Raw genomic sequence first — 22,778 nt, 5'->3', positions numbered from 1 at the left:
TTGCTGTTTAACCAATAGTTGTATTGCTTTACTGTGAATGGAAACTGGAAGGATGAGTAGTTCAGACTCCTGGAGCAGACTTGGTACTTTGTGTTGTTCTTCATTGAAATGAACGAAGAACTTCAGTAAACTAATGACGGCTTCTTTTAAAGTTCTAAACCACTCTGTGGTAGATAATTTTAGCATGCATTAGATAGAACAAAATTTAAAGTGTGAATTATTTTGAGTAGTCTTCTGGATTTAGAGATTTCCCTCTTTTTGTGATTTTCTTATCTTAGTTTAGAAAATCTCAAACACTAAACCAACCAACCAACCAAAAAAAAAAAAATAGGCAACCAACAACAAAAAAAAAAAAACCCCAAAACCAAAAGCAAGCCCAGTGTTCAAAAGAAATGTAAAAGTATCTTCTTTTCACTGACAGGTGCCCTTGTTGATTCTGGACAAAAAAGTGTTTCTGCAGTTCAGTCTTCTGTGGAATGTTATACATTGCTTAAATTTGACTTCAATTTTGAGTCCCTTTCTGTAACTCTCTACAACAGTGACCCAACTCAGGTTTGTGACAAAGCTTTTATCACACAGGTGGGATGGGCAGCTAAGGATTCTCACATGAGCAGAACTCGGGTCAGAAAAATGAAGTTATATCAGCTGCATTGGCTTTGTAATGCTTTCCTAATGGAGCTTTGAACTTTCTTGGGCAGACAGTGTCCTTAAGAAGAAGAAGAAGGTGTGTGCATTGCTGAAAGTCATGCTAAAAATATTACTAAACCACCAAAACCACCCAGCATTTGATTTGGTCATTCAAACTTTGATTCCAGTTACCCAAAATAGAAATGAATATTTGAAAAGCAGGAATTGTTAGTTCAGACAGTGCTAGTTCTATGCATGGTGCCTCTAGAGTTATTAAGCAGATCCAAGTTGTATATGGCCCATAATTTCCTCTTGCGTATCCCTGAGTGTGAGCAATCATAGGCATCCTCTCTGTGCTGAAAACAGAAGAGAAAGATGTGAAATGTTGTCCTGTTTTTATGACTTAATGAAGTCTTCTTTGTGTAGATATGAAGGTGTTTGCTTTATACATCTTTGTGTATAGTGAATGTTATTTGTTTATAATTTTTAAGATGTTCTTGTGCAATGAGCATCACAGGGAAGAAGGACAGTGTAATGGGATTTTAATTTAATTTCAACTGTCATATAATTCCCACTTGTTGCTGAGGTGCTCTTGTAGATGAGTTAGTGTGATGAGAGTGGAGGGATCCTTTGGTAAGGGACCTAGAATTCAAATGGATTATCCTTCAATGATGCATTCTGAGCACCTGCTGGCAGTGTAGTGCAGAAACAACTTCACCGCACCCAGCAGGTTTTTTGTTTTCTCGGTGAATTTCTTGAACTCATTTGTATGAGTGGAGGACTGATGACAGCAACAGGCTAATCAGATCCTTCAATTGCTGGATGATGATGCACATGGCTAGCAGCAAGGGAAATGTCTCACTGTTTTGTTCAGTGATAAGTAACCCTGCCCTCTGTCCTTCTGTAGGAATCTCTGCTTTCGGTGCACAGTGACAAACTGCGCCTTGGTGAGCTCCGGCTGCATCTCATGGCATCGGCAGGGGAGATGTTCTCAGATGGCTCCATGGATACCACTGTTAAACTCAAAGCATGTACCTTGGATGATCTCAGAGAAGGAATTCAGAATGTGACTGCAAGGTAGGTTTGAATGCATCAGAAATGAGAAATCTCCAGCTAAGAGGAAGGCTTTTTCCTTGTTCTATACTTTGCTTCTCATGGAATTGATAAAACTCGGTAGTGCTGTCAGCTGTGGCCTATAATACTCTGTGCTTAAGTGATGAACAATGTAATTTAATAATGTTCAAGAAGTTTCTACTCTTTTATGTTGATTTCTCGGGTTATCCAAACCAAAAGAAATCTTGGAGGCTGGAATGTTACAGTAAACTGTAGAACAGCTGAATAGAGGGCACCCAGCCTCAACTAGAGAGTTGTGTGCAATGAAACTTCAGTGTGATTGTTATGTGCTGTGTGCATACTTTCAGAAGTGTAGCACATTAGTCTTAAATTGAAATTACTCTTCTGATAGAAAAGCCTCTACCCTCTTATTTCTGGAAGAAAGACTGCTTGCTTATGTAGTAATTCTTCTTTATAAAGGGCATGGGGAGAAAACATGGCAGTATTAATGCATCTTTGTTTTCCTAGATCTGTGAGTTATGATGTTTGAGATGTTTCTTATTGAACTTATTTTCCAGAATGATAGACAAGAAAGATGACACAAATGACATTTCTATGATTGATATAAGATATAAGCAGGATGAAAATGGAACTGAAGTTGTTGCTGTCCTCGACAAGCTGTACATATGTGCTAGTATGGAATTTTTGTTGACAGTAGCACATTTTTTCATTAAGTCAATGCCAGTATCTTCAGCTGAAGGATCTGCACAATTCCAATTAAAGCAAGTTGCTTCTGGGAAATCCAAGGCAGATTCAGGTCTGTAAAACCAGTTTCCAGACACCTCCATTTCCCTCCTTTGCTGATTTCATTCTGAAAATTACTCATCCAAAAGTTTTCAAGATGTTGTCTTGGCATCAGACTTAAGAAATTAGTTTATTCTTCAGGATGTGTAGACTGGCCACTGACAGAGTAGATAGCTTTCCTCTTTCTGGTTTTTATATTCAAGGTGTTTTCTTAAACTTGTTTTCACAGAGATATCTGTACGGCCAAACATGACTGTAAAAGCTGTGATTATGGATCCAGAAATTGTATTTGTTGCTAATTTGACCAGTGCTGATGCCCCTGCCTTAAAAGTTTCCTTCCAATGTGACTTTTCTCTGACATCAGACAAGCTTGCACAAAGGATGACTGCTCAAGTGAAGGCCTTCAAAGTGTTGGCCTGTGCTTTTCTCAAAGAAAAACAAGGCAAGAATGTTACTACGGTAAGGAAACCAGTGTTTCGTGATGAAAAAAACAATTAGAATGGATGGCAGGCACATCCCTTAGGTGGCATGTCTACAGCACTCACAACTCTGTTTTCATATCATTGATTATTCAGAAGAGAGGAGGGTCCTGTGCCATTTAAAGGTGAATCTTTTATTAGCAGGTGCAGGACTTGAGTACTTAAAGCTCTGTCTGAAACCTGTGCTGTGCATTTGTAAATTGCATTAAAAGTTCCTTGGTGAAGAAACGGTATGAGGGGTTTGGAAGCCCAAGACCTTTTGCAGTGTCTTTCACTCATTACCTGTTGGTTTCCTTGTTGCAGTAGAGTCCTGAGCAGCCTTTTGTCTGGAGCTTCATTGGCACACTCCTGCCAAGGGAGCACTGAGCCATAAAGGTGGCCTGTGTGCTTCATCTCACATGTGCTTTTCTTTCCTTATGCATTTAGGTTTTTTAAGGATTCAGGTTTCTTTTACTATGTTATCACTGTCTGTGTGTTGGGCTTTTGTTTTGCCTGGTATTTAAGCGTTATGTCAGAAGCTTTTATCTCACTGGCTTTTAAACTTCCAGTACAAAATGGTGCTTGTGCAAACTGGGATGTGGGATTGTTGCTCTCTATGGAATGTTTTTACTCTGAAACATGTTGTTGCTTCATGGGATCAACTGCCCCTTTGGCCTATGGAGTGAAAAAAATACAAGACCTTATGCAAAGGTTAGATTTAAGGAGTCACTTTAATAATCAAATTGTTTTTCACTCAGGTGTTACGGCCATGCTCCTTGGTCATGGAAAATATGGTGCACACTTCAGGGTTACACACTGTGGCAGTAACAATAGAGGAACTAACTATTAAGGTAAGATTATTAAAATTCTCTTTGGAAGAACAGCTCCATTTCTCAAGCTGTAGCTTGGTTTTGTTGTGTGGGGTTTTAAAAAAATTATTTCTAAATTATTATTTTTAAAATTAAAAAAAAATATTTTATTTGCATATTATTTACATTTTTTTATTTCCCTGTTAGTTTAATTCCAGAAATACGCATTTTAGAACTGCTCTGTGTTGGAAAAAGTCATTGTGTGTTTGTCATTTTGACAGTCCCTTGACTAAAAAGGAATAAGTTAAATACTTCAGATTCTAGGATTCCTCCTACCACTTCCCTCCAAAGTTACAAAACAACTCTTCCCCCTGCTGCTCCCACCACTGTTTTTGGGATATTTTACAGGAAGGGAAAACAAGAGGAGGTCCATTAATGGATTCTTTTCTTTGGAAATTTAAGTTGCATCCCTTAAAAGACTTTTCATGTTTGCTATTTCCATTTATCATAGATTTGGTCTTTTAATTGAAGACTTTTTTCTTTTCTCGAGATATCACCAATAATTTTGAATACTGTCGTGACCATTATGGCTGCCCTAAAACCCAAAACAACAGAAGAGGATTCTAGAGGAGCGACTGAAGTTTCTGAGAATTTGTGGCAAGTGAAGCCTGTAGACGAGTGCAATGCTTGGTTTCTTGGTGTTGACATAGCCACAGAAGCAACAGAAGCTTTTAAGGACCGTGAACAAATTCTGAAGCAAGAGAAATTTGATATTGTAGTAAAATCAGTTCAGATGACCTTGGAATGTGGTCTGGGCCATCGAACTGTCCCTTTATTGTTAGTGGAATCTACATTTTCAGGTGTTCTTAAAAACTGGTCCTCGCTGATGGAGGTCACTGCTGATATGTCACTGGAGGTATGTGGGGTCAAACTGTTAGCAGTTTAAAACACTTCTGTAGAGTTCCCGAGTTCAAGTAACTTTTATATGTGCTGAATGAATAATAGGTTGAAACATACATACTTTATATGTGCTGAATGAATAATAGGTTGAAAATGAAATGCTGTCAGGAGTTCTTTAGTCAGGCAAGTAAGCATAACATGCTTTGTACAGAAAGTTGGAAGTCAATAGATTTTAATGGCAGTTGTAATGTGAAATAATCTAGTCCCGTGTTTCTGTATTTTTGCATATTCAAGTTCTGCTGTGTGAACAATGAGCTTGGCTTACTTGAATAGTCATATTTAACTCTTATTGCCCCTTCCTTTTGTTTGTTTCTCCAGCATTGTGTTTATTGGTAAGGTAGAAGTTACACTCTTGGCAAAATGAGATACCATTCTGAGATGGTAAAAGTCTCTTACGGAGACAACATGTTAAAATTTCATACAACCAGATGTGCAGCTGCTCTATGCAATGCATTTACTACCCCTTGTCATTTTAGCAAATTACCTCATTTTTCATTCTGTTCTTGCATATATAAGTAGCCTTCTTCCATTGCCACATGTGCATATCATGGTGGAGTTTGGATGATTGATTGTGTACCTCTGGGGGGAAGTCACTTTGGTTCCATGAGGAATGAGCAAAACAGCTGACAGGGAGCATGCAGAACTCTTGAGTCCACAGCTTCTATTCAGATTTGCAGTGACTGAAGCAAATTAAAAACTCGGTGTTGGCTATGAGTTAGAGGGATCATTCCAGTGGACTGGATTCAGACTATAGTTGGCTCAAACTAATTGTTATTTCATAGTGCTATAAAGTACTTGTGGCATTGAAGTTCCTGGTCTCAAAGTCATTCTCTCAAACCATGTGGGGGAAGATAAGAGACTTGATTATGTTATTTGAAAGTGTTAAAAAGATATGGTGTTACCAGGATGCTTGATTGCTCTCAAAGCAAGCCAGGGAATGAACTCTTGAAAAATTGTGTTATTTGTGAAAAATATATGATATATTACACTTCTGTGTATTAGTTTTTAAAACCATTAGAAGTTAATACTAGACTTCCAGAACATGAAATGAAGATTTTTTTTTTATTAATGTTTTTCATAATAATTGCTTTGTATTTAGATACCTTATTTAATTCTGTTTATTTCTTTAGGTTCATTATTACAATGAAACCTATGCAGTGTGGGAGCCACTTATTGAACGAGTCGAAGGAGGAAAGAAGCAATGGAATTTAAAGCTGGAGGTATGTAAAGATACTTGACATTATATGAAATGGTTTGTACAGGCAGCTATTTTTTAATTTCTTTAAAGTTTTATGGGGCATTGACTGTTTGAATGCTGTTGCTTGAAGGAGCTATGCAGTTTTACATGAGAAAAAAAAAATCTTTAGAGAGCTTAAGGTTTTTCTGAATAATGTGAATTACCAGTGCGTGGACACAATGAAGTGTGTAACCATGCAGAGAAAGAGAAAGAACTTGCTTTCCGTGTTGGTATAAAATTTCCGTGTTTGTTTAAAGCACCTGAGATTTACAAAACAAAGTAGATATTACTTTGCTTGCACAATTGTCAAGTGTAAGTCAAGTAGTTTTTTCCTGTTTCAATGAAGGAGAAAGTAACCTAGAGGTTGGTAATTGTCTAATGAGAATTTTCTTTTAGATGAAGACTAACCCTGTCCAGGAGAGAAGTCTGCTGCCTGGGGATGATTTCATTGTTATTCCTGAGCCACAAACGGCAATTAACATCTCTTCGATGGACACAATGAATATAACAATATCCAAATGTTGTCTTTCTGTGTTCAGTAACCTAGCCAAGGTAACCCCAGCAGGCAGAAGGTGCTCAGTTATGTGCTTCCATGGGAAATTCTGAATTATCTTTGTTTTATGAACTATATTGGCTGCCAATCAATGCCTCTTCTGTAGCTCTGACAAATGTTACTTGGAAGGGCTGAGGAATTTTACTCAGATGACTCCTTTAGGCTCAGCAAAAAGATGGGGTTATCTTTTGAAAGAAATAACTTCTGTGTTAGAACAGCAAATGTGCCTATGCAGGACTTAAGGAAGTGTCATATGTGCAGGTTAAATAAACATGAAATGCTCTAATAAACACAGCTGTTTCCTACAATACTCCTTCTGAAATATTAAAACAGAAATTTACTTCCTTTCCATATTTTTTGCTTAATTGAATACTAAGAAAAGTGTGCATTTTAGGATTGGCCTTTAAACTGCAGGAGTAGAATGTCCTGTGTATTAAAAACACTTTTCACCTCTATTTCTCATGTGATAGTAGGTATGCTTATGAGCATCGAGGCTGCTTTTCCCAGCTTTTTTTTCTGGGTTGAGGAAATTTTGGTCACTAAATCAAGCTGTTTGTACAGAATGTAACTTATGTCTATTTATTTTTTAAAGTCTGAATGAACAGCAGTTCTCTAAGTACTTGCTTACACTGTAAGTCTGTATTGGCAGTCCGTTACTGTGGCTTCTGTGTAACCAAACAATAGTTTGTAAGTACAAGTTGTGATTGAATTTGGAGCTTGTACGTGTTCCATCTCCTTGTGACTTCTATGTCCCAGACCTTATGTTTCTCTTAACAACCTAAGATTTGGAAAAATTCCCTGTGAGGCACATGAATGCTTTATTGTAGCATCAACATTTACTGCAAATCACAGAATGAAATTACATTCTCTGGAAGTAACCTGTACTTGCCTGAAATACTACTATACAAAACATAGGTCTTGCTGTATATAATTCCTCTCTTCTTTAAAAGGGTAGTTGCTGGGAGCTGTCTTTTAAAGCCCTTGTAGGTATGTTGTTGTGGCTGTTTTTGTATGATATACTGTATATGTTATTCTTTACAGGCATTTTCAGAAGCAACTGCATCCACCTTTGGCTATTCCTTTAAAGAGACAGCACCTATCATAGTGAAAAATGCCCTGGGTGTTTCTCTCAAAGTGCTTCCTAGCTCAAATTTTCGGATAGTGGCTTCAATTGGAAAAGAAAACATGAATGAAATAGAAACTGGTCAGAGCATGGAACTGGAATACTCTGTTTTTGAAGCACCCCAGCGAGGAAGGTTGTCTGCATTGCACCGACAGGAAAGCTCTGTCTTCTCTTTAAATTTAGGTATTATGCTAAGGAATGCTGTTAGTTATGACAGGGTGTGCATGGGAAGATGGGAGTTAAATTCAATGTGGTAGAAATTTAGGTCAAGTGTGTTGTGTTGGAATTACCTTTGAATATTGATGCCAATTAAAAAAACACCATAAAACAGGTGCTGGCCTTTTAAAAAAGATAGAAAATTCCTCTGCTCCAGTTTTTCAGAAAGTGAAATGAGTGATGTTTTTTTTTTCTACCCCTTGGGAGAACGGGAAGGCATCCTAGTGGAGTCATTGATAGACCATGGTAGAGGCCCTTGTGACATAGGTCTGTGTGCTCCCACTCCTGTTAAATAGGATTTCCATTTCTCCTATCACTACTTTTATTTGGCTTTCTGTAGTTACCCAGCTACTTGAGACCAGTTATAATTCTGTGTTTTTAGCTTTGCCAGGAAATATTCCTAAGAAAACAGATTACAATAGCCACTAATACGTAATCATCTGAGTTTTTCCCTTTCCAGCACATCCCATATGAACTTAATTGGTCATGATACAAGGCTTGTTCTGTGTTAACTCAGCCAACAAATACCTTTGATACCTGCTTGCAGTATTTCCCATGCTGTGTATAAATCATAATCTAAAGTTGTGGAGTTGAGGAGTATTTGGACCCCAAAACTTTCCTTCAGTGGTACTCAAGTACCATTGAAGGGCCTTCTGCCAGAGGATACTTCGGTCCTGGTTGTTGCTGAGTTTTGAGTAGCTTAAGTACTGTTCAAATAGGAAATGGAAATGTGATTTGTGTTGCTGATCAAGACTTTTGTCTGTTTTTATGGGTCAGAACTTCAGGGATACAAGGAGGCGCTCAGCATTCCCGTGGCCAAGCCAGGCCGCCGCCTGTACAGCGTCAGAGATGGTGCCGATCGCCCGGACTCCGTCGTGGTGCAGATCGATGCTGCGGAAGGAAATAAGGTCATTACTGTGCGCTCTCCTCTGCAGGTAAAAACCAGCCACAGAAACCAACCCCTGAAAGCACTGCCCTTCCACGAGTCACCTTCCTTTTCTTCCTTAATGCATTTCTTCGAGATTGTACTTTTCCAAAATGTTACTTAAAGGCCAGTCACAAAGTATTTTGTTCTGTTTGTTGCATGAGTTTTCCTTTGATTTTCTCTTTTCTGTTTGGCTTTCTAATATCCTCAGCATTGGGGATGCTTTTTATGCTACGTGACATTTTAACCATGTTTTTCAATTCTTGGGACTTGAATAGAGTTTTCTCATATACTTGTGTATTAAGACAGCTCATGTCTGTCTTCTAGAGGAATTTGGTTAAATACTAATGTTGGTTTTCCTTGTTGTTACTGATACCTTTCCCTTTAGAAATTTCTTCCATGGAAATGTAATGAAAAATTTCTCATTCTGATTCTAGATCAAGAACCATTTCTCAATTCCATTTGTGATCTACCAGCTGGCTAAAGGCTCCAAGTTGCTGAAGCCAATTGGCATATCCAAGCCAGAAGAAGAGTTTCATGTTCCTTTGCATTCATACAGGTACATTTTCTCTGCTGTGTAGAGCCAGTTTCTGTGACACTGATGCACAAATATAGTATTAGTTTTGAAACCTTAATTTGCATGTGAAAGTCTTCCTGACTGGACTAAAACTCTAAAGTGCTTTGTTAGGTAATTAGTGTGCTGCAAAAGCACTTCAGAATATTAGCCATGACTTTAAAATAGAGGAAGTTAGGTGTCATTGAAAAGCCATTGTGTACAATTCCTGCTGTTTTCTTACAGGTGCCATCTGTATGTCCAACCAACAGGAATATTTGAGGGTCAGTACAAGGAGTCTACAACTTACATTGCCTGGAGGGAAGAGCTACACAGGAGCAATGAAGTCAAGTGCTTGTTACAGTGCCCAGCCACTGAGACCAATTTCTTGCCTCTAATAATCAGCTCAACAGCTGTACCTGATGAACTAAATTTTATTTCTAGTTCTGTAGAGGAGTTGGATCCTGCCTACATTATCCACCTTTGCCCTACACTGACTGTGAGGAATCTTCTACCATACTCCTTGAGATTTTTACTTGAGGTAAGTTACTTTATGGTTTTATTTGTAAATCCTTTACTTGGTTTTGAGTAAGAATGCATTTACTTAGAAGTGAAAGTGAATGTAGTGTGGAAGATGCTGAATGTTGGATTTTGTATTTTTATTGTAAATTAACGAGGCTGATAATTCATTATGGATATTTTGGGGTTGTTTTAAATTTGTGTGTACCTGACCAGTTCTGGCTTGCTCCTTTAACAGGAATCTGGTAGTGGCACTTTTTATTTTATATTCTTCTGAGATTCTGTTTGTGTTTTGCAAGCTGTCTTTAGCTTCAGAAGAAGAGGTATAAGAGAAAACACCTGTAATTTCTAGAGCTTTTTTTTTCCATGTATAAAATGCAAATTCTCTCAATTCTGACACTGATTCTTTATTAGTGACTATTGTGAGGTCTCACAGAAATTGGAAGAATCCTTGAAGAATGCTACACAGATGGTTTTCCTCCTGTCCGTTCAGTAATTTCAGTATCTAGTATTTCTTCATTAAGGCAGAGTGATTTTAGTAAATGCAACAGGTGTAAGCATTTAGAACTACCATCCTTGTTTGTTCTGTTTTGTCCTACTTGCATAACTGGCTGTGACATTAATTTATATCTTTCTTTCACTTCTGTCCAACATCCCAATGGCACTATTCCCAGTTTTCCTCACCTCTATTTTACTGCAGTACTTGGAATAACAGAATGTAGAACAGAGTGCTGTTGCCTTGATTGAGGAGCTAGAAACCAGTAATTCATATCTATTTCTGAAGTCACTGTACCTGTACAGGGGCTTGTGCTTATTGTCTTCACATCCCTGGGCTAATCAAGCCTGGCTACTATTCCATACAGTTAAATATAGTGTTTATCAGTAAAAATGTTTTATCAGTAAAAATTGGGAAAGCTATTGTTGTTGGATGCTGCTGCCTGAGCCGAGTTGTGCTATGAAAATAGTATGGCAGAACTGGCAAGTTTGTGCCTTGGGGGTTCTTTAGTGTGAAAAATCCTGACAGTGTATCTGCAGCATGGTCCAGTGCAGTTTTACACTCAGTACTGTAAGAATATCAATAATAAATCATTGCCAAAATCCTTTGGGAATCATGGAGGAGAGAGGGAGGGAGTGGAAACAGGGGATATGTTAGAACTAGTTTGCCCTCCTGAGATCCAGAATTAAGGAGTCTGTACTGCTCTGCAAGTCAAGTGCTGTTGATCTCAAATTATTCACAGGATCAATCTCAAGTGATTGGAGATTAGGACATGGGTTACTGAGGTATCTGAAATGTACATCCTACAAGAGAATAAAATACTGGTTCTTGAACACCTAAATTTTAAGAGTTGAAAACTTGATTTGCCTTGTCTGATTTTGCTACAGGGAACTGCAGAAGACCGTGAATTAACTGAAGGGAGTGCTGCAGATGTTTTTCATTCAAGAATCAGTGGAGAAATAATGGAGCTTGCATTGTTAAAATATCAAGGCAAAGACTGGCACGGCCATCTTAAAATTTGTGATGGGATGTCTGAATTTTTTCCTGTGCGTTTCACATGTCATTGTGCCTCAGCGATGACAGTGGATGTTTACATCCATTCGAGGTGGATCGGGAGCCATATGGTCCTGTCTGTGTTCAGTCCCTACTGGATTATCAACAAGACTTCCCGAGTTCTCCAGTACCGAGCTGAAGACACTCATGTCAAGCATCCAGCAGACTACAGAGATATTGTTTTGTTTTCATTTAAAAAGAAAAATATTTTTAGTAAGAACAAGGTATGCTTAATTTAGATGGCAGTCTTTAGGCCGTGTTCTGAGGGAGAAAACACACACTTTTTATATAAGGAATATTTTTATGTAGTTTTTAAGTCTGAAGGTTTTAATTTGACTGCTGCTTTCTTTGGTACTTGGACATTTAAAAGGCACACTGTAAATATTCTGTTTTGTGTTACACACATTCCTTTTGTTTTGATTTTGGTGTGATGTGATGTTTACATGGTCAAGTGAAGAGTACTGCAGTAGAAGTTTTTTTGGAATACTTTTGGATTTTGGAAAAATATTTGGATTTTTTTTTTTAATTTAGAATTTTTTAAATAACTTTTTTTACCTAACAGTAGTTGAAGAAATGGTTGAAAAACAGTTCATTTGATTATTTCCTTCCATCTGTTTAAAGTTTGTGAAGCACCCCAAAGTGGTGGGCTTTTTTCCCCATCTATGTGTGCTGTCATGAGCATGAGTCAATGAGGACTATTCTGCTTTGATACCTTTTACTGTAACATCTTTCCCAGAACTAGATCACGGATTAATAAATCAGAATATGAATAGTGAGACTACATTATTAGGTTGTCCTAATTTATAGAAGGTGTTAAAAGCACTGAGGTGTTGTCTTTACATTGCTATATGTGATATAATGGCACTCTATAATGCATGAACCACAGAATGAAAATGAGTTTACTGAATTACTTTGCGTGTTGTTGTTTTTTGTCTGTAGATCCAGCTCTGTGTTTCGACGAGCACTTGGTCCAGCAGCTTTTCCCTTGATACTGTGGGAAGCTATGGGTGTGTCAGATGTCCAGCTAATCACATGGACTACCTGGTAAGATCTGTTGCAGTGATTTGTGAAGTTCTTTGTGTTCTTTTGCTTGACTTTTCACAATCATGTAGTACTTGGCTGTTTGAAAATACAATTATGAACATGCATAGTGGAGATAATTGTTCACAATTGTTTGCAAGTGTTCAGATCTGCACTCTTTATTCAAGACTGCATTTCCACAACTGGGCAGAGTAAAGAGATATGGGGACTTGTGTTTTCATGTACTCTTTAACTGTTTTCGGGTGATAATGGTAATTTTAAATCATCAGGATTTACTCTAGAGGGATTTCTGGTGGATTTTCCCCACAAAAGCTACAGCTGCAAAATGCTACTGCTAAGTCTGTCAGTTAACTGTTGTGCTAGTTGTGTTAGTTGTGTTCCATAATCTGCTGATTTTACTGCATGGTTGGTGCTTTTACTTCAGGTGGAAGGAACAGGAGTGTTGTGTGTTAGGCTTTGTAATTACCCTGATGTTGGCTTTTCTGTTTTTTCATCCTGACTTTTCATCTTAGCTTGTCGTTGATTATTTGCTCAAATTCTCCATGTTTAACAGGTTGGAGTTAGCATCAGAATGAGCAGTTTCAACCTTACCAGGATAGTTACCTTCACTCCATTCTACACAATAGCAAACAAATCTTCTCTGGAACTTGAAGTTGGAGAAATTGGTCCTGATGGTTCTCTTCCAACTAATAAATGGAATTATATCTCAGCTTCAGAGGTAATGCTTCATGTTTTTTTCCTTTTGATATCACTGTAGATGAACAACTGGTGTTTAGGTGTCACTTAGGGAAGAGGAGTTCTCTTATGGAAGCTGTCTCTTCTGGTGGTATGACATGGATATTTCACATCCCAAGGGAACTTGAACAGTACAGGTTGGATGTGCTGGTACATTAATCAAATCCTTCAGTTTAGGTAAGCTAGTACATGTGGATGTGTTCCTCAGGAGATACTTGGCTAAGAACTAAGGCATGTGAAATAGTTTCAGTCACACAAACCTGTTTGTTTTACTGCTGTGTTACCATATTGAACATATATGAAATGCTAAAGTCATGTATTTCTTGTCTTACAGTGTCTTCCATTTTGGCCTGAAAACTCATCTGGTGAACTTTGTGTAAGAGTAGTTGGCTGTGAAAGCTCATCCAAACCATTCCTGTTTAAAGCCCAGGATAATGGTACTCTGCTGAAACTTGAAGAATTGGTGAGACTGACTTTGTGTATTCTGTTGTTAATTCTCCATTTTAGCCCTGTGGTAGCTTGACTCAATGAAATCATCAAGGTCAAAACCTTGTGCCTTAAGTTATGGGTACACAGCACTTCCTTCAGTTCTGTTGCATTAAAAAAGTTATTAATAAAGTTTGTGGTGTTGTAATGTTTTCATAGCTGTGTAGTCAAGGTGATTTACTTGTGACAAGCTTACAGGAAACTGAACAGCTCTATTGCTATTAGATTACAATGGTATACTGCACCTCTGACATCTGGGCTTTTTGCAGAGGGTATGTCTTGGGTGCCTTCAGTTTGTTTAAGTAGGTAACAAAAATAGATTCTATTTTAGGATTTATTGATTAGCTATTACATGTTGGAGACACACAGTTCATGGTTAAATTGATTTGATTCAAATGAAGAATATTATCATTTCAGAACTCACCTTAGCCTAGCATTAGGGAATGTGTTTATAAAGGTACCATGTTCAGTAAAGTCTTTGGCTATAATGCTTATCATAGTTCTAACTTGGATTAATGCATAGAACAAATGTTGGGCTTTGTCTGACTTCCTCTCCAGAATGGGGGCTTGCTGGTAGATGTGAATGTCTCAGAGCATTCTACTGTGATAAGCTTCACAGATTACCACGAGGGAGCTGCCCCAGCTCTGATTGTGAACCACACTCCCTGGGACTCCCTCAGATACAAACAGAGGTATGTGAAAGAAACAATTCACCATTGCTGGTTTAAGCAGAGGATATCCTGGTTAAGATAACTTGTCACATGGGTACCACCAAGAGCTGATATACCTGCAGCTGGACTTGCCTGGGATGAATAGCTTAGGCCCTTCATGCCTCACTGCTGGAGTAGTTACTACTGGGGTTTGCTTGCACCACTTCCATCACTGCTTTTAACCAGTGAATGCTGTTATTTTCTCCTTTTCCTTTAACCTGCAGTGGATTACAAGAGGAAATGGAGTTGAAACCAAGGCAAGTATGCCTCTTTGCCTGGACAGATCCAACCAAACCAAGAAAATTGACTTGGGTCTACTCTCAATGTTTTGGTGAACATGACCTACTTAAGGTAAATTTCATTAGGAGAGAAGCAGATGCTGAACCAGTTTAGGGCTCTTCCAAAATTAAAACTATCTGGGAGAAAGCTTCCTCAGTAACTTTGTCTCATCCTGTAGGAGACTTACAACTACTGTCAAGAAGCAAGATTTTAGATGTTTTGATAGTCCACTGTGTCTGTCTTTAATTAGCTGCCCACTTGCACCTTACACTAAAATGAATTCTTCAGAGTTGGTTTGGTTTTTCTGTTGAGTAGCACAGAGCACAGAGTTGACAAAACTGAAAAATATTGCTAGTCAAAAGAAAGGCCAGGAAAGCAAACTTAAGTTTCAGTTGTACTGGAAATGGGTTTAATTTTGCACATCTGAACTCAGACAGAACCAGTTACAGTGTGCTTTACTGTATAAGCACTTCCTTGGGTCAAATTTTTCACATTTAAAAATTATTTTAGTTTAAAACTAATTTCCTTACCATATAATTATGGTTACATTCATGATTCTTTGGGCTTTTGAGAAAAGGGCTTCAATTATCTCAGTTTTGCCTTACAAATTAAAAATAAGGAGTATCTGCTTTTGGAGAGCAGAGATCTTACTGGTTTTACTAATTCATGGTATATGATTTATTGCCTTCTTCTGCCATTACTAAGATTCCAAGATTTTGCTTTGTTCTGAAGGCTTTTTTTTCCTACTGATTTCCAATATTATTCTAAACCATAAATATTGCTGGAATGTTTAGTTTACAAAAGGGGAGAAAAAAATCCCAACCTCAACTTGTTTCCAGTGTTAGGGTATAAGGTGCAACCAAGTCAGGACAATGCAGTAAACTGAAGAAAGAGGAAAAATACAGAGTTCTGGTCTGTGTTTGTCTGTAAACTTGCTTATAAACATAGACCAACATCAGGGCTTTACTCATGTAATATGCTTTTTTTTCCCCCCTGACACAGGATGACTGTGGCCAGTTCCCTTACAATGCAAATACTCAAATTCACTGGGTGTCTTTCCTGGATGGACGCCAGCGAGTGCTGCTTTTCACAGATGATGTGGCGCTGGTTTCTAAAGCACGACAAGCAGAGGAGCTGGAGCAACCTGATCAAGAAATAAACTTGTCGATCCATAGTCTTGGACTTTCTCTAGTAAACAATGAAAATAAAAAAGAAATCTCTTACATAGGAATTACTAGGTACTGCCCATGGAATTGTAAATATTCCTTTGAATAATCAAAATTTGGCAGTGTATTATAATTTTAGCAATAGACTTGAAGGGGATATGTTTCAAGTTAAATGAATTGAAGCATTTTTAATTAAAATTAAGTTTTGCATTTACTCCTATTGTGGAATTAGAACCAATAGGATTTAACTGCCTTTTTTTTAAACTTATATTAAAAAAAGACATAATAGGGTTTGTTGAGCCTGATAAATTAGAAAAATGTATTTTACATGGTTTGCATGCATAAGAAAAATATAAGTACTCTAAAATTGTTAACTTTGTTATTTTTCTTGAAGTTCTGATGTTGTTTGGGAACGGAAACCAAGGCAAAAGTGGAAACCATTTAATCAAAAGCAAATAAACCTACTGGAACAAGCATACCAAAAGTATCTCTCCAAGAGTGCATTCCAAGGTCCTGGTTGGCATAAACTGGACAGCAATACTGAGGTATGTATTGAGTTTTAGTGTTTAAATGCTGGCAGAACAAGTACAACAGTTAAAACAGATTTCTGTTTGCTAAGTTGGGATAGATGCTGTGTGAAGAGAAACAGAAACAGGAGGCAAGATTTTTATTTAAATAGTTACACATTTTATACAGCAGAATGTTTTTGTCTTGTGGTGATAGTGAGGCAGTACTGAGGTATTATCCAGGGTTATATTATGAGGTAAGAATTTCAAAGCATTTTTCTTTTGTGTGGTAGAAAAGATTGCTTGGTGTCTGCATGTTAGTTGTGAACCTGTATTTGCAGTATATACCTTAAATTCTTTGCAGAAATTTTGGTTTTAACTTCTTAATAAGGTGCAATTCCCATTACTTGATATGGTAAAGGAGTCTGCAGTGTTCAAGGACTCTGGAAATTAATCCACTTACCTGAGCTTGCTCAGACATGAATTATACATACCTGTATTCCATAATAAAGAGTGTATTCAAATGGCTAAGTCCAATACAACCATTTTATAGTACCATAGGTCGGGCTTGTTTCCTATATCATCCTTTCATTTGAAAAACATGTATATACCCTCAGCTCTTTGAATACTTGAGTTTTGACCATTGCAGTAGTGCATTTATAATACACAGTATCAAATCTTTTATCTGTAGGTTATTGCATTTCACTCTCAATAAAGGAGAGCTTTAAGCTTCTGTTTTTCATAACTTAAAAATTTCAGGATCGGGGGAAAACGTCAGTTGGGAAAGAAGTCAGCTGCATATAAATATCTTTAATTATGCCAGTGTAATATATAACTCACAAAGAAATAGCTACTTACACGACACAGAGGTTCCTGCTTGGGACAACTAAAGCTGCAGTGTGATGTCCTTGTCAGACTAACTGGTGATTTTCACTACTTTCCATGCAGTTAATTATATGCAGAAATTCAGTAGCCTTGTGATCTGATAATAAAGAAAACCACAGGGCTGATTTGTTAGTCTGTTAACTAGTAATGTACCATTTTATTGCTTCCCAAATTAAACTGTATCTTAGCTCTGCTTTCTTATATTTGCAGGTGAATTTTAGCAAGTCTCCAATGGAAATGCGTCTCCCAGTCAGATGCAGCATCCGCCGTAACTTCCTGTCAGGAATTCAGGTTGAATTCAAGCAGTCACCTCACCAAAGGAGCTTACGGGCTCAGTTGTACTGGCTGCAGGTACCAGCCTTCCTCTGGTTTTGAAACTAAGCAGGCACATGAAGGCTTTGATTTAATTCATTTCTGTGAAGAAGTATCTCCAAATCTTATGCATGTGGTGCTTTGCTCGCTACATCAGAGTAGCGAGGGTGCTGTGATGGAAAAGTATTGCAGAATTGTCATCCCAGCATTTTGAAATAGTATGGAAGGAATTCCACCAAACTGTGTGCTAATGTAAAGCAGGGTGCTATGATGGAGAGTTTATTTCTAAAGAACTGTGTTTTGGTGTCTTAAAACAGACCTCAACCTTTTTCAGAATTTGTTTACTGTAGTTTTTACACATAAGTGTAACATTATTCTACGGAGTATATCTAGGGGTTTAGAGACCTTTAGTAAAAAACTGCCTTCCTAACGGGAAGTAGAGAACAGGCATTTAAATATGCTAAAATAGTATGCAGTAATGTATCTACATGTAATATTAACACTGAATTAATGTGCAGCATTTGCAGCAGATCAGCATAGTCCTGTCAGTACTAATAGTGTTGCTAAATTTGCCAGTAGAGCACTTTAGCAAGAAGTGTTCAGTGCTAGGGGGAAATAATGTTGAGTCATCATCATTGCCAGCTTCATCTCCATTTGCTGCCCTTCACTGAGGACCCTGGTGCTTTTTTTGACCAGCTGGTGGGGAAGTTTGCTCTTTTCCTTTACCTTTCATTTTGTTTTTACTTTTGCCTAAAGGTGGTTTTCACTATACAGTTGGTGTATGCCATCAGCTGCAGACCTTGTAAATGAGTCTTTGAGGGTGTGAACCTCTCTAAGCATCCCTTGTGCAACACTTGCAACCATCTCACCTTTTATAACTGAATGAGTTACATTCCACAATTATATCTTTGTTCTTTCCTCCTTCCCCTCTAGTAAGTAGGGCGTTCCTCTTGAACACAATTTAAAAACAAGTTACTCAGGCCTTCTGAAATGGGAACTGTGTTTGATTATCATGTCACTAAAATATTCCTGTAATTATGCAATCATTTTTTAGGTTGATAATCAATTACCAGGATCCATGTTTCCTGTTGTATTTCACCCTGTAGCCCCTCCCAAGTCCATTGCTTTGGATTCAGGTAAGAGAAAGACTGTAGTAATATCAGATTTATTCACCCTTGAAAATAGGAGCTTGGCAATTTGTTTTTAAGTGTTTTTTTCTCTTTAGAACCAAAACCCTTCATTGACATCAGCATCATCACTAGATTCAATGAATACAGCCAAGTCCTGCAATTCAAGTGAGTGTAACAGTGAATTGTAATATGATTTTAGAGATGTAATATATTTTAGAAGGGAGCTTTGTTCTAAAGTTTATTCTCCTATCCAAACACTCTTGACTTCAGCCTGAGTTTTTAAATATCTCCAATTTAAAAAGGAACTTACTTCTAGAAAATAAGGACTGCTCACATGAAGGGACTGTTATGCAAATTCTCTAGTAATCAGAATTATTTCCTTCTTGTACTGTGGTATCAGAGTTGTGTGTCTGTTGTGCAATGCTGGCCAGAAAGCACTTCTAACTCTATATAAATTGAGAGATGATATTGTGGATTGTACATCTTAATATGTGACATTGCACAGCAAGACTTCACTTGTGTAGACTAAGCATCTAATATTTAGGTATACACTTTCTTTCCCATTTTAGGTACTTCATGGTTCTTATCCAGGAAATGGCACTGAAAATTGATCAAGGTTTTTTAGGAGCACTTAGTGAACTTTTCACTCCGTCTACAGACCCAGAAGCTGAAAGACAAAGGGTAATGTATGAGAGAAACAGACTTTTGATGGAATGGGGCCATAAGTGATTGAGGAATTTAAGTAAATATCAATATAATATAAAATGGGAAAACCACCCAGAAATGTTGTGTCTGTTATGAGTTTTTTGGTTTTTTTTTTTTTCCTATTTCTGGATTCATTAGTACACTCATATTTAAGTTAGTTAACTGTATTTAACAATGATTGTTCTTTCTACTGTTTATTTATATATAGAAACACATTTAGCTACAATATGATTAATTGTATTACATATATGGATAAGATTAACTTCCTTTTTTTTTAATATTGAAACCAGTCTAAATTAATTCAGCAAGATGTGGATGCACTTAACACTGAGCTAATGGAGTCTTCCCTAACAGACATGTCAATGCTCAGCTTCTTTGAACATTTCCATATTTCTCCAATTAAGGTATGCGATAGAGAGATTATTGGTTAATAAATCATCCAATTAATTCATTACAGTAAATATGTCCCTAGCGGGGATTTTACATTCTCTAGAATTTAATACGTTGTTGGAAAACTTCCTCTGTTGCCCATGTGTACAAACAGACCTTTAACCATAACTAAGTGGGGAGAATCAATGGGTATAATAATGCTGAAAGGCAGATAAAATATTGGATAAAGTAATGTATCATAAATTGTATTAAAATACATTTTAATGGGATTATCTTCATGTCTCTCTTGAAGCAGTTAGATTTTTTTGGCACAAGGGAAGAAAAATCATCAGTAGATAAAATTATTGCTTTCCTCAAAGTTCATCACTGATTTGTTTTCATGTGCACTACACAACCTGTCTGCTCTGGTTTGGCTTTTCTTTGGTCTTGACTTGTCTTGTTTTACTGATTCTGCCTTGACAGTTGCATTTGAGTTTGTCTCTGGCTTCTGGTGGAGAAGCATCAGATAAAGGGGAAGAAATGATAGCCATCCATTCTCTGAATTTGCTGTTGAAAAGTATTGGAGCTACTCTAACAGATGTGGATGATGTTATTTTCAAGTAAGCCAATACAATTGGTTGGGGTTGTTTTGGGTTTTTGGTATAATACTTTGACTGCTGTACACTTAATGATTGGATGCATGGTAAACTTTGCTGACTGACTAGTGTAAATTTATACAGCCTTAGGGGAAAGGGAGGAATGGAGAGAAGATGGGGTTTGGGAAGGCAATAGTCTTCAGGATTCTCTGAAGGAAAGCAGAGAAGTATTTGAATGAGGAAGAGTATCTTTAACTAATGTATGATAACTTGTCTTTCAGACTTGCTTTCTTTGAAATTAAGTACCAGTTCTACAAGAGAGATCAACTGAGGATGAGAGTTATTAGACATTACAGTGAACAAGTAAGCTTATTTAGTCAAGTCTTTGTGGAAATTTTTGAGTATATGTCTTAAAGATTTCATTTTTCTTCACCAAATACTTAGTTGGGCACTCTAATACCTTACTTGGGTAGTAATTAAAAGATGAACCAGGCTGAGGTTCTGATGTGTGTGACAACAGCTTGTAACACTGCTTTTGTTGTTTGCCTTTTTTCTTCTCTCTCATCATTTAGTTCCTGAAACAGATGTATGTTCTTGTACTTGGATTAGATGTTCTTGGAAATCCATTTGGTTTGATCAGAGGTCTGTCTGAGGGAGTCGAAGCTTTCTTCTACGAGCCATTCCAGGTATGAGTTCCTGATTCTTTAACTGTGTCTGTATAAAAGGCTGATTGAATGTACTGCTAGGGTTATAGTTTGTTGTCACTGTACTCCTGAACCGGCAGGCAGCAGTAATTTCTAAATGTGAATTTCAAAGAAATAACTTATTCACATGGCCTTACTTGCATCAATATAAAGGAATTGCTAGTTTTTCTTGAAACAGATGCATCATGGTGTAGTTTTCTGCTATTCCTAATAAATTTTATTTTTAGGGTGCTGTTCAAGGACCTGAAGAATTTGCTGAAGGCTTCGTAATTGGTGTTAGAAGTCTTCTTGGGCACACAGTGGGTATGTGTCATAGTGTTCTTTTTTAGTGAATTTCCACAGTATTTTTCTAGTGGGTATTTAAGGTTGTCATACTGTTTTCAGTGTTTGTGATACAGATCATTCACACATCATTTACCTGAGACCATCTAAATATCTGTTTGTAGACTGAGCAACCAATGTGAAAAATATTGCATATACAACTAAATTAGTAACATGCTCTGAATAATTAAGAAGCATAATTTTAATGGTTCTAAAATGTCTGGGGAAGCCTGAGAAGTGTTTTGTTACAATTACTTTAGATTTTTTATTCAGCTGTGTCTTGACAGTAAGTAGAGAAAACACTATTTCATCCATTTTGATATGTAACATGGAGTAAAGTGCTGTAAGTGTTCCCTATTGCTCTATGTATGGATATCAGACCAGATTCTGGAGTCTTCTCATCAATAACGTGGCTCTGTGTGAATCCATCACATCTAAACTGAATATGAAGGGCAATTGCTATGAACTTGTTGGCTTCCTGTGTGTTGTCTGCTCTTAAGCTGTGAAAGCACAGTAACTTGTGTTATCTGCCCTGTTCCCTCAGGTGGGGCAGCAGGGATGGTGTCCAGGATCACTGGTACTGTTGGCAAAGGCTTGGCTGCCATTACTCTGGATGAAGAGTTTCAGCAGAAAAGGAGAGAGGAAATGGGTCGGCAGCCAAAAGACTTTGGGGAGAGCCTGGCCAAAGGAGGAAAAGGCCTGTTAAGGGTATGGAATTGGAGATGAGTGTTTCATGTGCCAACTTGCTTGAAAATCACCTGCAGGAAGTTTGATATCTTTTTTCTTTTGTCAGTTAATTAACTAAGCAGAAGAGACAAACAGGCAGTGGGTTTATAGGAGACTCAGTGTAGTGCATCAGCTGTGGTGTTTGAGGTCATGTTTCTGGTAACCTGAGGAATTGAAGTTAGGATCTGGAACGGTAAATAACACCAATTTCGCCTGTGAATTGTATAAATAAATAAATAGTTACTCATATTCAACAAATGTGTTAGGTAATTAAGGTAACTGGGCCCTTGAAGGCACACAGTTGTGGTCACTGGGAATGGGCTGCAGCTGTGAGAAGCAGGTGAGCAGCACTGACAGCAATGAGCCATGGAGTGCCCAGGGGCACTGAGCAACCACCAAAGGGAACAGAGGGCACACAGGTGCAGTGCATCAACATGAGGGGTATGAAAGGTTGGGCTGGAGAACAAGAGGGGCAGATGCTTGTAGGCTTCTGCTGTGGTGTGGTGTTACTCTGTTTGGGTTGAAGCTTTCTGAAATTGTAGGATGGTTCTCTGTGTATTGTGGCCATCTCAACTTGTGCTGTGGCAGGCTCTAACTTGACCTTGCAGTCAATTCTGTCATTCAATTCTTTGCCTCAGTTATAGTTTTCTTAAAAATATAAAGTAAGAGAAAAAAAACAAAGCCAAAACCCCCAGGCAAACAGTGTTTCTGAAACTGAACT

The 22,778-nt window shown here is 37.7% G+C and overlaps 1 protein-coding gene across 8 annotated transcripts in view; it reads left to right on the top strand.

The window, feature by feature from the left end:
• VPS13C (vacuolar protein sorting 13 homolog C) overlaps positions 1 to 22,778 on the top strand; it is a 74,623-nt gene that overhangs the window by 39,586 nt on the left and 12,259 nt on the right. For all 8 annotated transcript variants that reach the window (XR_011003856.1, XM_068204202.1, XM_068204207.1 and 5 more), the window contains 30 exons: positions 422 to 552; positions 1,535 to 1,704; positions 2,259 to 2,497; positions 2,714 to 2,943; positions 3,701 to 3,793; positions 4,302 to 4,667; positions 5,842 to 5,931; positions 6,345 to 6,500; positions 7,543 to 7,807; positions 8,618 to 8,775; positions 9,203 to 9,324; positions 9,565 to 9,859; positions 11,221 to 11,610; positions 12,326 to 12,430; positions 12,981 to 13,145; positions 13,497 to 13,625; positions 14,207 to 14,340; positions 14,583 to 14,709; positions 15,640 to 15,875; positions 16,198 to 16,348; positions 17,405 to 17,545; positions 18,561 to 18,642; positions 18,732 to 18,801; positions 19,206 to 19,317; positions 19,632 to 19,745; positions 20,194 to 20,330; positions 20,588 to 20,669; positions 20,879 to 20,992; positions 21,238 to 21,313; positions 21,876 to 22,039. Coding sequence is in view for 7 of the 8 variants with exons in the window: in XM_068204202.1 (XP_068060303.1) it covers positions 422 to 552; positions 1,535 to 1,704; positions 2,259 to 2,497; positions 2,714 to 2,943; positions 3,701 to 3,793; positions 4,302 to 4,667; positions 5,842 to 5,931; positions 6,345 to 6,500; positions 7,543 to 7,807; positions 8,618 to 8,775; positions 9,203 to 9,324; positions 9,565 to 9,859; positions 11,221 to 11,610; positions 12,326 to 12,430; positions 12,981 to 13,145; positions 13,497 to 13,625; positions 14,207 to 14,340; positions 14,583 to 14,709; positions 15,640 to 15,875; positions 16,198 to 16,348; positions 17,405 to 17,545; positions 18,561 to 18,642; positions 18,732 to 18,801; positions 19,206 to 19,317; positions 19,632 to 19,745; positions 20,194 to 20,330; positions 20,588 to 20,669; positions 20,879 to 20,992; positions 21,238 to 21,313; positions 21,876 to 22,039 (4,844 nt within the window). In the remaining variant the exon portion in view is untranslated. The remainder of the gene's footprint in view (positions 1 to 421; positions 553 to 1,534; positions 1,705 to 2,258; positions 2,498 to 2,713; positions 2,944 to 3,700; positions 3,794 to 4,301; positions 4,668 to 5,841; positions 5,932 to 6,344; positions 6,501 to 7,542; positions 7,808 to 8,617; positions 8,776 to 9,202; positions 9,325 to 9,564; positions 9,860 to 11,220; positions 11,611 to 12,325; positions 12,431 to 12,980; positions 13,146 to 13,496; positions 13,626 to 14,206; positions 14,341 to 14,582; positions 14,710 to 15,639; positions 15,876 to 16,197; positions 16,349 to 17,404; positions 17,546 to 18,560; positions 18,643 to 18,731; positions 18,802 to 19,205; positions 19,318 to 19,631; positions 19,746 to 20,193; positions 20,331 to 20,587; positions 20,670 to 20,878; positions 20,993 to 21,237; positions 21,314 to 21,875; positions 22,040 to 22,778) is intronic.

Source organism: Anomalospiza imberbis, chromosome 13, assembly GCF_031753505.1.
Source record: "Anomalospiza imberbis isolate Cuckoo-Finch-1a 21T00152 chromosome 13, ASM3175350v1, whole genome shotgun sequence".
Lineage (NCBI taxonomy): Eukaryota > Metazoa > Chordata > Aves > Passeriformes > Viduidae > Anomalospiza > Anomalospiza imberbis.
This window is presented reverse-complemented; position numbering and strand designations above follow the sequence as displayed.